The sequence below is a fragment of the Hakea prostrata genome, chromosome 4 (assembly GCF_041222555.1).
Source record: "Hakea prostrata isolate BN-2017 chromosome 4, UWA_Hpros_2, whole genome shotgun sequence".
Classification (NCBI taxonomy): Eukaryota; Viridiplantae; Streptophyta; class Magnoliopsida; order Proteales; family Proteaceae; genus Hakea; species Hakea prostrata.
In genome coordinates, this window is record NC_142603.1 from 40,694,171 (window position 1) to 40,711,480 (window position 17,310).

The 17,310-nt window shown below is 38.1% G+C and overlaps 1 protein-coding gene across 3 annotated transcripts; it reads left to right on the top strand.

Annotated features, from left to right (window-relative positions):
- Positions 1-757: 757 nt before the first annotated feature.
- Positions 758-16,991, top strand: LOC149018890 (serine/threonine-protein kinase MHK-like). 3 transcript variants are annotated; one of them, XM_089153014.1, is made up of 18 exons: positions 758-997; positions 1,910-2,321; positions 2,437-2,515; positions 2,790-2,858; positions 2,951-3,040; positions 6,420-6,558; positions 6,670-6,772; positions 6,891-6,943; positions 9,424-9,490; positions 10,484-10,592; positions 10,666-10,731; positions 10,938-11,006; positions 11,115-11,175; positions 11,290-11,397; positions 14,385-14,419; positions 14,577-14,622; positions 15,556-15,640; positions 16,112-16,991. In XM_089153014.1, exons 2-18 carry the CDS (start codon positions 2,314-2,316, stop codon positions 16,242-16,244), a joined length of 1,320 nt encoding a protein of 439 aa, XP_089009140.1. In that variant the 5' UTR covers positions 758-997; positions 1,910-2,313; the 3' UTR covers positions 16,245-16,991. The 3 variants fall into 3 exon arrangements, with proteins under 3 accessions (XP_089009140.1, XP_089009142.1, XP_089009141.1); XM_089153016.1 differs by having other exon boundaries at positions 11,293-11,397; XM_089153015.1 differs by having other exon boundaries at positions 1,915-2,321.
- Positions 16,992-17,310: the final 319 nt, after the last annotated feature.

Sequence of the window (17,310 nt, forward strand, 5' to 3'; positions counted from 1 at the left end):
CTTTTTGGAAGAACATAGCACGTTATTTGAATTGAATGGTTTATCTTTACCACCTCGGGACTGGAGTCATGCGCGATACCACAGCTGTGAATGGCTAGGATCTACTGTGTTTGTGGGGCCCACCCCTTGAGGCATTTCAAATATGATTCTATTTCCACCCCGATTCACACAGTTCACGTCTAGAGTGGATAATGTGATTCTTACCAAAAACAGAAAAAAAAGAAAAAGAAAGAGGGTGATAATGTGATTTGTCTTCTATCGAATCAACAAGATCTTCAAACAACGGGCCCACTACATGAGAGACGTTTCTTACTGATGCTTATTCGATGGTTCCAATTGAGTATGTGGGACACGTGTCATTATGTTGCTAGACATTCACAATACAATTTCCACCATAGTCGTACATAGGGTTAAGTGCGGCGCCTCGCTCCGTCTCAAACTCTCAAGACTCTCAACTACCCCCAACAGCGCAATTCCTCCTTACATTAAATGACAAAAGCAACCTTGATTTGTTTACATAATAACACTTACAAAGTAGATTCCTTTATTCCCCAACCACTAAAATAAAATCACAAAACGACAAAGCAAAGCATCTTATTAGATACCTTTATAATCCTTGACATTTTCGTAATTATGGACTAATTTCAGGGGGTCAATAGTAAATTTACTTTGAGGACCCCATTGACGTTTCCTTCCCCACCACCTCTTCAGCTATTCTCCATTGTGAGTTTTCTCGCTTTCTTTATGTATTATTTTTAGAATTATTTATTATTTATTCTCGACCTTGTTTTCTTCTTCGTTTCTTCTGCTGGAATTCGCTCTAATGGCGACACAGCAGAAATCTTGTTTGCTTCTTTCTTTCGATTGTTAACCTCTATCTTCAGCGGAAGCAAATTTATATCTTCACCTGCATTGCTGATCAGAAGCTTTATTTTGATTCTCTTTTCTTCGATCGATACTGTTCTGAAGTATCTGTTCATGTTGGTTAGCGTATATGGTGAGTTCATTCTTTTTATCAGTATTCTTTTCTAATTCTGAAGACACGACTGGATAGTTTTGATTAGTTTCCCCATGATTTGGGGATTCTTCATAGAATCGGAATGCAGGCAGAGTTTTGTCCCAACACTCTTTTTGCTTTCGGTCTTACATTTTCTTGGTTGAATTATCTCATGTCTTGTGTTCTATTGATCTTTTGTTGACTTTTTCCTGTTGATTTGAATACTTCATTCGATACAGTTCCGGCGAAAAATAATTCAATTTGTTCGAAAGATTAATTCATTAAGAAATATTTTACATTCTTCCAAAATTTTGAGATTTAGAGGATTGTTTATTTTTTTTTTTCATTTTGGAAAACCAGTCAGTTGTTTTCTGATGGTGTATGAGTGTATCATAAAATAATAATTCCTTTTAATCTTGAATTCCTGGTTAATTACTCGTAGGTTTGAAAGATTAATGCTTTAAGAAAGCATTTTACATCGTTCAAAATTTTTGGGATTTTTTTGGAGAATCTTCCCTTTGGAAACTGAGTCAAGTTGTTTTCTGATGGTGTAATGTAAAGTAAATTTGTTTGAATCTTCAATTCCTGGTCTTAGTAGTGAGGTGTGGTTTATTCTTGTTTCAATGAACGTGCCATGTAAATGGAAATTCATTTTTATGGAGATTCGAGATCGGTTTATTTGTGTTTTGAGGGGGCATTCAATACGGTCATAAATTAATGTATGTTACGGAAACCCTTTAGGATCCTTCTGTGTTTTTAGCGGTAGTTCTTTGTTGATGGTGTAATCTCCCTAGAACCGTTCATTATCTTTTTCTCATCCTACTTTTATTGTTTCAATCTGAAAGATTTTGTAACTTCTATAGAAATATGTTAGCTTGTTGAGTCTTCTTGATATATTCTCATTTTTCACAGCTCAGTCGACCAAGTTCTTGAGAGCTCTGCTGATCACTCCACAAAGTAGATGGATCAGATGTACATCAACTACTTGAATTTTCTGCGGATAAAATTGAACGTTTCCCCTACTGGAGCTTTTCTAGTTGTGTTGTGGATACCAGTGGTTTCTTGTAGATGATATCAATTGATTGCAGCGTAAAAAGGCTGCACTGAAGCATGTCGATCATCTTTTGGGTGATATTTAATCACTCACACCATGAACCGTTTGCTTTTCAGAACATCTTAAATTTCATGTTGCAGTTTATCTGTAATCTCTTCCTAAAATCAAGTGAAAGCCACTGCATTGGCACTGTGGAGCCTTGTGTCTGGAGACTAGAAGTTCACTGAGGCGTAGCAATTTCTTGCTGGATACATATCTAATAATGGAAAGGTACACAAAAAATGGGGAAATGTGAATTGGTAGTCTCCTGGAAATTCTTTTAATTGGATTTTCTGCAGTTTGTCTTTCATGGATTTACAAATGTCTTGCTAACAATTGGTTTCAGATATAAACTTATGAAAGAGCTTGGAGATGGGACCTGTGGAAGCGTATATAAGGCCCTCAATCTAGAGACAAATGAAATTGTGAGTACTGGGAACCACAAAGAAGAAAAAATGATGGTTCAAATGCACCTTTGGAATTTAAAGTAGAACCATCTGTGTTATGTTTCTTTAGCACAATAATCTAATTTTTTTTGGTTATTCTTGAACCCCAAGCAAAAGCCCTAACTCGTATTGTCTGATTATGATTGTCTTATCTGCACTCTTTCCCTACTATATTCTTTGAGTTCAGAATATCAAATTGTACCTTTTAGTTCTGGGAGTCCACTTTTAACTGGTGCATGTACTTTGTTCAAAGGTTGCTGTCAAGAAAATGAAGAGAAAATTCTACTTCTGGGAGGAGTGCATGAATCTACGAGAAGTTAAGGTATGATGATAAGTTCCTCTTTGATATTATTAATGTACTAGGCACTCCATGTTTCACGTGATCGTGATAAAGTATCTCTCTGGTTTTTGCAGTCCTTATGCAAATTGAATCACCCAAATATTGTCAAGCTGAAGGAGATTGTTAGGGAAAACCATGAGCTTTTCTTCATCTTTGAATACATGGTGAGGGCTTAGAAATGCATATTTCCCCCATTTTCTGCGGAATCGATTCATATTGTTGATTCTATGGTCTGTTCATGTGTTCTCTTTCTTTTGATCAATCTCTGGGTTGACAGAAAGTTGGAATAATGAGATTCTAACTCAACTGGTTTATATGAAATACAACAGAAAAATAATGTATTTGTAATCAGATTGTTTCCATGATGATTCGCTAATATTTTATCTACAGCGACAAGATACTTGTAAAAAATTAACTTTATGGACCTAGTGGCGTTTGTATATGCTTAGTGAGCATATGACATGGTGGCATGACTAAACCTTCTATTTGCAAATGTACGTGGCTACTTTCAAATGCAAAATGCAAAATGTACATTGGATTGCTACAAGATACAAATGAAACACTCAAAGACATTGACAACATAAATATTGGCATGTAGCCATAACCCATAAAGAGCATTATTGGTCACAAGGTTGTACATGCTCAATCAGTCATCCTTGTGGACCAGATCAAGCTGCATAAATCTATCAGGTGATCAGTTGAACAAACTTCTTCCCATTTGAAAGACCATTGAAACCATGGGTTTTGGAAACCATCCAGCGATGCTGCTGCCAGGATGTTTTGGCAAGAAATATGTTAGAAGATCCCATACATTCAGGGCTTTGATCACTTTTCCAATTTGTGAATCAACCCTTAGGGATGGCTAACCAAAAAAATTAGCTGGGCCAGGTCAATAGGGCCAATAGTTGTTGGATTTCCCAAACCCATATCAAGGGGCTATTTCAATCCTTATAATTTAAGTTAATACAACAACAACAGGAAGAAGCTTGTCCCAACTAAATGGGGTCAGCTACATGGATTCTTGCCTTCCACTCAGCTCTGTTTGAGGTCATGTTAGATTCAAGGCCTAAGCTATGCATATTCTTTCTCTTACTTTTCTTGAGGTTATCATCTTAGGTCTACTCCTAGCTTTTCTAATTCCTTCAATTTGGATTATATCACTTCTCCATACATGGGATCTACAGTCCTTCATTGAACATGGCGGTGCCATCTCAAACAATTTTCTCGTAGCTTATCACTTATGGGAGCTACTCCCAGACCAACTTGAAATGATCATTCCTTATCTTATCCTTCCTAGTTTTGCCACTCATCCATCTTATAATTAAGTTAATCAAGTCTTTAAATGAAGGGTTGTTGTTTCTTTTGAGTGTCTTAAATTAAGAGATAGCTGGGCAGAAATGAAGGAACCTATTTAAAGGACCACATTCACCTCTAAGAGAATCCACCTGTATGATGCTGTAGGCGGGGGTTACAAGATAGAACCTTCAACTCGACTTCTAGACGAGAAGTTGAAGACTTCAAGAGTTTCTAAGTATGTTAATTCTTGGTTTCCATTTTAATGTAAAATTTTCAAAATTAGTAACTTTATAAGTTTTGGAGCAAGCTTATGTGTTTTATAAATATGTAATAGGCTGTACACTGGCTCCTTACAATTTTGAAGGTAACCGAATGAAGCTTTTGCTTTGAGTCTTTTATTCTGTAGTCCATGTTTGAGTGATAACAAGGGCTAGGGCCTTGTTGTGAAAGCGAAGCACCTAGGGTTCGGGAACCTTGTTTGGAGAGGTGAATTACCTTAATAGCTCCTACTTTCTATTTCATATATCTTCTATTCTTCTCTGGTTGAGTCCTTTGGAGTTGAGTCCTTTGGAGTTGAGTTTGCACTACTGCTGTTGATTGAAAGAAGACCTTGAAACTCTGATCATCCTTAATCAAGCTGCTGTGCTAAACTGCTGCTTGAACTTCCATTCAAACAGCTGTATTGACTGAGGTTTTGTTGATTGCTGCAATTCTATGGACCTTTTTCTCCCTCATGCATTCCACAAACCCTTCCAGGTTTATGGACTTTCCATTCCATCTCATCTTCTTTTCATTTGGTTCATTACTTCCCTGCCCATCACTTATTTCTCCATTGTATGCGCACACATTTTTAACTTCTGTCCATCTTCATAACTTGAAGTCCAACCACCAGAATCCTACAAATATTGCATCATCTTTTATCCATTCATCCAGATCCAGATTTTCATTGGCTAGTTTGGTCTGCAGCCACCCAATTACTAATTTAGTTTTTCAGGTCATATAACACAATCAAGCTGTTGGAATCTTATGACACTTGCAGCAGTGTTTCATCTTCTTACAGGCTTCACTTGATCCTAGCTTGTTCTGGTTTTACAGCCCTGACAGGTTCTTCTTCATTCCTTACGATATGCTTCTCAAATGTCAAAATCTGGTCCTTCGTGATGTAGTCCACTTCACCAACCAAGAAGGAGGCCATGTCAGACACTGTTTGTCTCCCACAACTTCTGAACCACACAATGATTCTGGAATGGTTTTGGAACTTGTTCCTGCTGTTATACCTGTACCCCCTGATCTGCATCAAATACTTTAAAAATAGTGCCCTATGTCTGGTAAAGACAAACTGAAATCAATTCAGACCCATCCCTTTCTTTCCTTTATGGGCCCCATGTCACCAAAACGTGAGGAATAGGCTTGCATCATTAGAGGAGCTATTCCTTTGGCATTTACCAGTTCCCTTTCTATTAGTTTTCTTCAACCTAGTATAGACATTGTCAAAGTATATTCTATGCAAATTTAACTAATAGTTGCATTCTTGGAATGTCTCTTTGGATTACTACATCAACTCACTTGTTTTTTTAAATGGTTAGAATGTTTTACAGAACATTTGGAAGGATTAATATGCTTTACATGGTTTATCATTATAGAATCTTATACAAACTAGGTAAAAGAGCTTCTCACTTCTGGAAAAAGATCTCTAGCTTCTCTAATATCTATGCCCTTTGATGCCCGGGCAGGTTTTGCTGCTCAGATACCAAAGTCAAACCCCGGTCCTCCATTTCAAATGGCTCCTAGTCCCCAGCCGCCCCTCTTGATGGTCTCACGCCATCCTCCCTTCCATCCACCCCTTTACTTCGATAGGACATTCCCCTCCCACCTTAAATGGCCTTGTTTCCCTTTGTTCCTTTGTATCCTCTCCCCCACAACCCAACCCCTGCCCGTCCCCCCCAACTTTTTTTTCTTCCCTTTGTTTAATGAATTTATTTCTTCATCCAAAAAAATAAAAAAAAAGATAGATACTTTTAAATTGTCTTGTAATGTTAGGGTATAGTTCTTTGGTGTTATGTGTCTTCGAGTTCAATTTTTGGATTAATGATGGGAAACAATGCTAAATTCCAAATGTAAAAATATTAGGATTTGCAGGGATGTGGTTGGATATAATAATTGTGAGGTTTTTAGAACACTAACTCAAATGTATTCTCATTTTAGTTATAACTGATCCGTTATTTTTATTGCTTCTCATATATTCAGGAATATAACCTATATCAGATAATGAAAGACAGGCAAAGACCCTTTGCAGAGGCTGAGATACGAAGCCTTATGTCTCAGGTGTTGCAGGGACTCGCATATATGCATAAAAATGGATATTTTCATCGAGACCTAAAACCTGGTATTGAAACCCTTTCATTAGTATAATTATAGCATTCTTTGTTCTATGCTGAAAGCTGATTCCCTTGTACACTGAAATTGTATTTGACTAAACATTTCTTCTATCATCAAGAGAATCTGCTTGTGACAAATGATGTGATAAAGATAGCTGATTTTGGACTAGCAAGAGAAGTCACATCAAGGCCTCCGTATACTGATTATGTTTCTACACGGTGGTGAGTTCCATTCAATGCACAACCTTAGTTTCCTCAATGTTCTATACTGTTCATTCAGATGAATGCGCATGTTTAAGGGTGGCTTATTGTGTCTTACAAATATAATTACTTATGTTAGGTACCGGGCACCAGAAGTTTTGCTGCAATCAACATCATACACGCCTGCAATAGGTAAGTATTATCTTTTATAGTGTTTGAATGCTTAAGATGCTTAATTTCCTTGTATTTTAGAAACTGTGATGTGATGTTGACAAGCCACTGGCATATGAAGAACCAGGCCCTTTGTTCAACAGGTTCTTTAGGTCAGAACAAGCCCATGGCCTGCTTGTTAGGTGGTCAGTGGTCATTGAACACGAGAATCATGGGGTGGCACAGAATTCCACCTTTCTTCTTCTCAATCTCTGTCATCCATAAAACCTAAAATACTTCTTGTGCGGTTGGGATAGTCCTAGCTGAGGGGCACTAGCCTGGGGATTTTGTTCAGACTTAGGCTCCATTTGGTGTGGGTCCCTTGCAAAATATTTTCTAGTTTTGGTTCATATTCTGAATATTGAGTGTATTGGTTACAAGAAGCATCTAAGGAAAAGAAACAAATGGAACTCCTAACTAGAATATAAACCCAAACTGACTCAAACTCTGTCCCCTGTTTTCCATATAACCTCATGATGTAACCTAAATTCTAGGCTTTTGAGGTGTGAAATTAAATCCCCAAAGTTAGGGTTACTCCAGGATCCTCTCTCCTTGTGAACCAGCAATCACACAACTAATATGGGAAGGGTTAGGGAAAATTATGTATTCAACCGGCCTTGATGGGATAGTTATGGGATGGCAGGGGAAATAATAATATTAATATGCGATGGATTTAGTGTAAATTAGGGTTTAACAGTCACGGAGATGGGATAAATTTTGGGTTGATTAGGGTATTGGGGAAAGATTTGGGGAAGGTTTGGTTAATAAAATCTGAATAGGTTGGGTAATTAAGAAAGGAACGGATTTCGAAAATCAGGGTTTTAACAAAATCAAGCATGCAATGGTTTTTGGGAGAACTATGACTTTGGGTTAACCAGACTCACCTTGGGATGGAAAGGGAAGCCTGTGGTTGGGTCTAGGGAGGGTTTAGGGATGAATGGTTGAAGGTATGGGGTTGTTTCGAGGTTCATGGCTGATCTTGAATGGGCTCTTGAATTCTTGGATGGATCTTAGGCATTTTTGTTTCTTTCTTGATCTTTCCCTCTCCTTTGTTTCTTTCTTTTCTTTTCTTTTCTTTACTACTGCTGCAAGATCAAGAAGGGAAATAAGGGTGAGGGAGGGTGCGGTCTGCTGCCGCAAAGGTTAGGGAATGGTGGGGGAGGTAGGGCTTACTGCTGCAAGGTTCAGGTGAAGGAAGGGCTGAGGAGAATAGGATTGGGAAGGGGGCTGGGATGGTACTTGTTGGGAATGGCTGGTTGCTGAGTTTGAGTTGTAGAGGGCTATCACCAAGAGGAAGAACAGTGCCGAATTGCAGAAAACTCACAAACTTCTCAACCCAGGTCGTGGACTACGCTTCCCAAGATTCCAAGTCTTCAATTTTATTAATCTTCAACTGCCTTCTTAACAAGGAGGTGGGGGCTTTAAATAGCGTTACACTTGGAGGGAAAAGACTTGGATTCAAACAAGAAAATTATATTGGTCTCAACTAGGGAATCCTTTATAGATCAGGATCCCCTTTACTACTCAATGAATAAACAACCACTAAAAAGAAATCTTCAAGAAAACAACTTGCAAAATTAATAACTAATTATCTAGAAGGATCTTACTTTAAAATTGATTACAACTGGGACAGCTACTCTAACCACTAAACCAATTGTCAAAAAAAAAAAAAGTAGATACGGACCCACAAAAATATAAAGAAAGCTATTGGACTCTTTTAGTGTGCAAGGGAGGTGACAAAGAGACCAAATTACCCTCCTGAGGGTTCAGCCAGCCCACTTGGTGGGACTGGTTCTTGGACTCAATTTACTGGTTCCAGAAGAAGGGGGGGGGGGGGTAGTCCTGCTTACATCACCTCATCAAAGAAAAATATGATAGTATAGAAGAAATAAAAGAAAAACCACTATCATCCTCCACTAAACCAGAAACACAGGCCAGCTTGGTCTCGTGCAGATTTGGTTTTAGTTTCCGTAGTCAGTTAGATTCGTCCATCACTGCATAAAAATTAAACACATTGGTCCATTCTTCGTCCAATCCGATGGCATGGTTTACTGCTGGCCTTCTTGCATGAGTTCTCCATCCTTGAAGTTCACTCAATCAGATTTCTGGCCATAACAAGCTTCTTTTGCCCCTTTCAATTGCATCTCTTTCCTATCACTTTGGTTCTGGATTGGTTTTTCTGGACCCCAATGCCTAGGAGACTGGGGACTCTGTCATTATTATTTCCAAAAGATAGATTATTTATTGTTAAACAGGGTAGTAGATGACATATTTTCTTGGTTAGTAAATTTGCCAATGTTGCTCAAGGAAAGAGTACAATCCTGTAAAAGTTTAAAAGCTTGTGGGTTAAAATCCTCAGATATTTGGAGAAGCAGTTTCATGAATTCATTCTGAATTTTTTTTCCTTTTTATCTTTTGTAAGATTGTTTTGCTTTTACTAACAGACTGTTAAGTTCTTGCAGACATGTGGGCAATTGGTGCAATATTAGCTGAGCTTTTCACACAGTGTCCTATTTTTCCTGGTGAAAGGTGGCATTCGTAGTCCATTCTTAGTTCCTTATAAGAAATGATGATAATTGTAAATCATTCATTCTCAATTGCTGATGATTTCAACACTAATCTGCATTAGTGCACTTATCACATGGTAGAAACTTCATACCATATAGACTTGGATTAGATGGACTGCTCAGTAGGTTAGACACTGTAGGGATTCAATACTCACGTTTGGCAAGTTTTTGTGTCACTTTGGCTTTCTTATTCTCTACTTAATCCCTCCCCCTACGTCTACCATTGCATCCTTTTTTTATTTTTTTTGGGGGGTGGGGGGTGGAAATAAAGTTTAGTGTAATCATATCAATGGGAAGAAAATAATTTCTGGCCAGTTTGGTGCCGAGGCATCCAGGCTCTTTCTTGCATCCAAGGATACAACTATCGACACTTCATGAATTATTTAGATTGGTTTTTGTTTATCTCTTGTTGTTTTATGAGAATTGTATTTCATACTCTATGTTTGGTTTTCTAGATGTTTGTTTCTCATAGTTGCATAGTTGTATAATATTGTATTGATATTGCAGTGTAATCATATAAAATTATCATTTCTATATTACTTATGATTGTAAATTGTACACCTCTGCAACACTTGACTGAGGGCCTTGTTTCTAGGTGCCCCTTTAATGCGTTGGATACTTTGTCACCTTTACTACTAGATTATTTGGTGCATTCGTTAATTCTCTTTAATAGATAATAGCATCTTCAACATCTTAAGCACTTAACTACCTTAATGAAACTATTCTTGATTATTTGGTGCATTTGTTAATTCTCTTCAATAGATAATAGCATCCTCAACATCTTAAGCACTAAACTACCTTAATGAAAATATAAAAGAATGATTTGCAGGTTGTAATTGTATGATGGTGTTCCTTTATAGTGATTTCCATTTTTTAAGCAGGATACGACTAAGATGAAGGTATTTATTATTTACCATAGTATGACGTTTTTGTATCATTTTTCTTCTTTGACCAGTGAAACAGATCAACTTTACAAAATATGTTGTGTTCTCGGTACCCCAGATTGGAACACTTTTCCTGAAGGGGTGAATGTTTCACGCTTCATCAATTTTACTTTTTCCAAGGTGAGGTTTCTTTCAGATAGATTATTGAGCTTTTTGTGATCTCTTCTATCTTGTAACAACTCTTTATCTGTAGATTGAGCCTGCCAATCTTTCAGATATCATTTGTAGTGCTAGCTTGGAAGCGATTGATTTGATCACGGTGAGTGTTTTCAGTGCAGCTCTCTGTTTCACTTAATTTTATAGTTGCATTCGAGGAGTCTTTGCCACATGGTGACACATACAAGGCAACCAAGGTGCCTGGAGGCCTAGGCAAAGACTTGACAACTATGCTTAGTTCCATGATCCTGGGTAATTCCCTTCCAATTTTTCACATTTGGTGTTGCCTATTTGACATTTTTGTTTTAGCAACTGTGCTCGTGGGACCCACAAAGGAGACCAACTGCGGAGCAAGCTCTTCAGCATCCATTTTTCCATGTAACCTTCCTTTCCAAGTTTTTTCGAGCATATTTTATGCCAGTCACTCTAATTTGTTTGTAGTGTTCCTTATGTGAGTGCTCATCCTGCTTTGTATCATTGAAATAGGTGGGTATGTGGGTTCCTTACCCACTCCGGGACCCTTTTCAACCAAATCCAAGCCGCAGGGGTGAGTTTTTTTTGAGGGTTTTGGGAATCCCTACATTTATATCATTCAAAATGCTCCAAACATTCTTTGCTTAATGGAGCTAAATTTTCTCTTCCCTATGTTTCTTGAACTTAGTAGGATCTGAACCGAAGCTTGAGTTGAATCTTTGGGACTTCAACACTGAACCAGATGATTGCTTCCTTGGCTTGACCCTTGCAGTGAAGCCCAGTGTCTCGAACTTTGGTAATGGAAATATTTACCAGTATCTGGCTTTAGACAGTGTAATGTAATGATTTTTATATCAAGCAGCTTTTTATCATCTGAGTGCTTTGCATAGAACATCAGTCCTTGAGCAAAATTCTGTTGTTGAAAACACATAGAGTTGATCAAGACCCAACACTACAGAACAGTGACCAAATAATGACAGAATAACAAGTAGAATAGAAGGGAATGGAGGGGAAGTAATTGGGAGAAAAGAATCCCAAACTAAGGATCTAATGGTAGTTCCGACTACAACCCAAAACAAAATAATGATACAAAAGCAGAAAATATGGGAAGAAATTAGGGTAGAAAAATTGCTAGACTTAAAGATATAATAAAGCCAATGAAAGACGAAAAAAAGAAGAAAAAAAGCCATGGTAGAAAGGAAAGTTGGTTGCTGGATTATTAACAGAACCATTGGAAAGAAGAAATGGAAGATTGAGAAGATGGGAAATAGGAAAAAGAGGAAGATGGCAGGAGGGGGGGGGGGTTTGGAAAATATGGTCTGGTTTCACCACCCGCCCTATGTACGTGTCTCCACATTGGTTGCTTGATTTAACCAGCGTCAGTAGGCCTAGTAAGGCCCAAAACAACCCCCTGGGCTTGCGGTGAGCAGGCCTGACCGAATGCCCTAGGGGGGTAGTTGGGTAATTTTTCATACCCCCTTGGGTGGCCTAGGTCTGGTCAGACTCCCTGCCTCCTAAGGAGTAGAACTATTTTTAATTTTCTTGATTAGTTCTGTTTTAGTCAATTTATTTAGGAGTCCGAGTTGGAGTCTACTTATAAGTTACAAGATTCCCTCTAGATAATTAGTATTTTATTTTGTTATTTTCCATGGTCCTAGTTAGTTTGCAAGTGGTTAAAATTTTACAAGTATTTTGAATAATCCTTTTTTTGTAGTTGAGTCCAATTAGGTTTTCAAGTTTTAGTCCAAGTCCAAGTTCTTTCATGTAAAGCTATATAGCTTCCATATACCCTTGTAAAATTTAGTTGAAGTTGAATGAAATTAAAGCTTGGAGTTGTGGAAGCATCTCATGGCTTGGGTTGAAGTTTTCAGGTTAGTATTCTGACTTTCCAGCAAGATCATCAACTCAAGAGCAAGCAGCCAGTGATCCCCTAAACTTGTAAGTGCACCCTGCCCCTTCCCCCTCCCATCGCAAGCCCCAAAGCCTGCTTCCCCTACCTGCGGCAGCCTTAGAGCCCTTCCCCCTCCCCTCCTAGCCCTTGTGGCAGCATCCCCCACCCTCACCCTTCTCTCTACACCTTTCAGCAACCTTCCCCTTCCCTTTTCTTTCTCTCTCTCTCTCTCTCTCTCTCCCCCTCTCTCCCTCCCTCTCTCTGTCTCTCCTTTTTTCCCTATATTTTTGAGTCTTGTATCTGAAAAACGGAAAAGACAAAAAAGAAAGGAGAAAAGAGAAGAAAGAGAAACAAGAAGAAAGAATCAAGATTCTTGAAGAATTCCAAGGTCCCTTCAAGAATTCATCAAAGATTGAAACAAGAATCCTTCCCCCTTAGCTGCAAGACTCTAGAACCCATCTTTGTTAACCTTAACCATCCCAAGACTCAATCATTGACTTCCCTTACCCTAGTTCATCCCATAGGATCTTTTGGTAACCCAAACCCTAGTAATCTCAAAACCACCAGCCCATCTTAGTTGTTAAAACCCTAAACCTCCCAAAACTAAGATACACCATATATAGCCCATTTTGTTCACCAAAAACAACCCAATTATTGAGGCATCCCATAACCCAGAGTTTACCTTTTCTTTACCCAAAACAAACACATAAATAAAACCATAACCTTTTATTAGCCCATTCGGTAGCTGTTTCTAATAATAGAGGGTCCTGGAACTGGAAGGTTAAGCCAGACCCCGGGTTACATCATTGCTGCTACTATACCATAAGTGCTATTTCATCAGTGAGGAAGACTCATTTTGTTTTCCAAAATCATGGGCCTCCCTTCTTCCATTATTCTGAATTGAAGTTCAAATAAAACTATAAAAACCTTGAGTACCATGTAGCATGCGATCTAATAAAGTCTACTCAGTAGTTTACTCTCAAAAATAGAAATTTCTGATTACTTCAACTAATGAGGAAAAAAGTTACATTGACAATAAAACTACAAAGGTGCATATTCCCATGGTACCATAAGGTATGTAGACCAGAATGTAACTCGAACCTATGGGACCATTAAAAGAGGCAAAATATGAGCCATAATATAGTGTAAGTGTGTCATGAAAGGATATGGTTTGAGCTTAAGTGAAGTACAATGATACATAGTCATCAAGGACGGCAATTTGTCTGTGGCATTTTTGAGGATGCGTCTGTGGCATTTTTGAGGATGCGACTATGTGGCATTGGTGGGGGTCCAAAAGCCAACATTTAGCATTATTACCCAAGTAGCATGGAGGCCTAGGCCGCCTTGATAACTATGCTATGATGGAATATGGGCCTAAATGTTGCTTAATAACGCTATTCTATTTCTTCTCTCTACACTAGTGCATCCTTGGCAATGCAGCAGGGTGGCCCATTCTTATTTTATGATTTCTACCTACGAATTTTTCTATGTCATCATTGATGAAGAGATTTCTTTTCTTCAAAAAGATATTGAGAATGAAGTATTCATGGATTATATGGATAGGTCTGGTGCTTAGATTTAATATGGTTAGGTTCATCAATGTCTAACTTGTATCATCTTAGCTTGCCTGTTCAATATATATTTTCATGCTTAAGTACAAATTTCCCCTACTCTTTGTTTTCCTTTTCCATTGATATTGATTGTATGCTTAAGTACTAATGGAAACTTTAGAGTAACTTGTACGTGTATTCTTCATGTTGTTTGTGGTATTTTGCATTTTTTTCTGATGCTGTGTGCTGATTTTACTTTTTTGAGTACTATGCCAATGTTGATTTGATAGTCTTCTCTTGAATATATCTCATGCCGCTTGACTATTGGCTCACTTCATGCAGAAATGGTTCATCAGAGCTCTCAAAATGCTAGAAAGGTGAGTCTGCGGTTGTTGTAGCCGTACAGCTTGTGGGTTTGGTTCTGTAGATAGTATGCTCACCACCATTATCTTCTGTACTGTAGAATGTAGATAATCAAAAGGAAATACTAAAAGCTGTTCTGCTAAACTGAAAACTATAACTTCTTTAATGCAGGAATTTCTGTTTTGTTCTGGCAATCCAAATCATTCAGATGAGTCATGTAAGATTTTTACTCCTTAGCTCTTTACTCATTTAGGAAGTAGAAAAACAGCTGTTGCATAACTGGCGAAAGAGGGATACTTCTGTATCATTGGTTCTCTTGAACCAATCATGATATGTATGCAACCAGTGAAGATGATGTTGCATGATCTTTCGTGTCCCTCATCTTAATTTAAATTTAAAATCCTGAACTTTTTTTTTTTTTTTTTGGTAATTAAAATCCTGAACTTACCATCCTGTTTTTTTGGAAATAAGTTGATCTGGCAAGATTACATTTCCTAGTCCAGTAACCAGTTTTTCCATGTGGAAAGATGATGTCGCAATTTTGACTATGTAGATTTCTGGGAGATAGCTTCTTTCTGAAGTCGGGGTAGTGCTGTGGATATCATGAACCTCCTTAGACCCCAGTGTAATGGGAACCCATGCACGTACACTATCATTTGTTTATAAGAAAGTTTGACTTGTTTTTCGTATGACCAACTCCATGTTGGCTGACTTACTATACAAGAAGTGGCCTTTGTGGTCTACTCATCTACAAAAGTAAGTTCTATCCAATCTGCCATATTGGTGGATGTGCTTCTGGCAGGAATTGTGGCAGCCTCTTATATAAAGGCAGTAAGACCAAGGAAGTCTCAAGTTCTAGCCTACGTCCGTCTACATCCCCCCCACCCCACCCCACCCCCACCCCACCCCTCCGCTGGGACTATGGGCCCCTGACCAGATTGATGATGACCAAAAACAATTTTCTGCCATGTGGTAAATTGGTGCCATACGAGAGAATATGTAAGAGATGGTTAATGTTAAACATTTAAATCCCAGTTCTCGGAATTTTACCCCATACTCCACACAATCCCAGCCTCTCCCTCCCTTTTGTCCTTTCTCAAAATAAATAAATATATAGTGCTAATTTGTCTCTTCTTGTTTGGTCTTTTAGTGTTGTGGCCCCTACTTTCTCTGAAACAGAGTGGAGATGACGTAACATTGATGTCTTCGTTACCATCACCGTACATGATTAGCAGGTGAATACAGTTCCATCTTTTTGTAGATACATAATTTTTGGGTTTGCTTTGTTATCATTCTTGGCTGTCATGAATATATTAACATTCTTGCAACTGTTAGAATGGTAAATGTCATTCAAATGACTTAAAAAAATATTAATACTAGGGGTGATTCTGATGAATTCTTTTGATCACACTTCTATTCACCATTTTCTGAAACTGTGTGCAATGAAAAAAATTCTGTGGAAAGAACCTATTTTCTTGTAATTTTGCCTGTCCTTTCCTAGGACACGTTGTAAATAGATATTAATTCCTACAGGATCTGCCTAATTTGTTCTAGCATAGCGTGTGGTGGTTTATAATACTGGTTCATAGTCCATCAAATTAAATTGTCTGTTTCAATGCTGACCCATCCACAAATGTGGTTGTGTCGAAGGCCTAATTCCTTCAAATTGTATGTGATGTTATTACCTCTGTTTACTGTGGTTGCAGTCAAGTTTCTTGTCCAACAATTGGGGTTTCACAGCCAACAGGATTCTCAAAGGCATCTCTGCAGCCTAACATCCTAGACCAGTCACCAATGGTTGCTGCCTCCTCACCATTCCAGCAGCGCTACTACCTTTGATCGAATCCCTAGAAAGTAATTTGGGCTTTTGGTGAATCTGGTTGAAGATTCTTTCATAAGATTGTTGGAAATGGTTCAATAAAAATGGGGGAGGAAGTGGATATTCTTAACTGGTGCTCAATTCATGGGTTCTACCAGTGTTGCCGTCCTTTTTAGCTCGGTGCTACTGAATTAGCTTAAAATGCTAAACCTAACTCTCATGTAACAAAAAACATGCAAGCCCTCAATTTCCAGAACTATTTATGGCAGGAAAAGGAGGGAATAGAAATATCAGTTGCAGACTGGCCTTCATCAATCTTGGCAATGCAGAGTGGGATGCAATGCAGAGCCTGGGATTCAGATTCTGTAATGCAGTCTAGTTGTTCCTGTTAATAGCAATGCCGAAGGTGGGAATGACTGGACTAAGTGATGAGAATGCAGTTCAACAGCGACGTATATGCTATTGGGGACTTTCATGTGATCTCTGTGTTTTTATTTTTCTTACTTAAATACACAATCTTTTAAGTAAAAAACTACTTTTTTGTGGCATCCATTTGAAAGGTGGAATGGTAACAACCATGTTCTCCCTGATTAAGAAGTTAATTCAGGTCTTACATTTTATGCTGTAAAATATATATTTTTTTCTTTGCTAAGATACATTTGATGTAAATTATTGAAAAAGACAAGCTTAGATAAATTCTTTTTGTCTCCCTTCTCTTGTCTATTGCACAAGCTAAAAAAACTAGCCATAAATACAGTCTTAATGTCCTCTTAGTTACGATTGATTTCAATAATTCACTTAATTCTCATCCTTGTTTCTCTCAAGCTTTGGCTCCGAAAAGTCTAATTTCCTATACCGACGAGCTTCTTGCGATGGATTCAAGGCATCATTCTCGATTATCAAGAGGAAAGAGTCATTTGAGGATATTGACTCACAAGATTCATATTCATATTGTCGTGCATCATCAGTCACTCAAAGATAGTGTGTCGCACCCTTTGATAGGTAATCTCTATCGTATACATTTTCAAGTTGTTGATTGTATTAGACCTATTGAATCTAGACCATGTACGAGTACTCTCCGGTGTT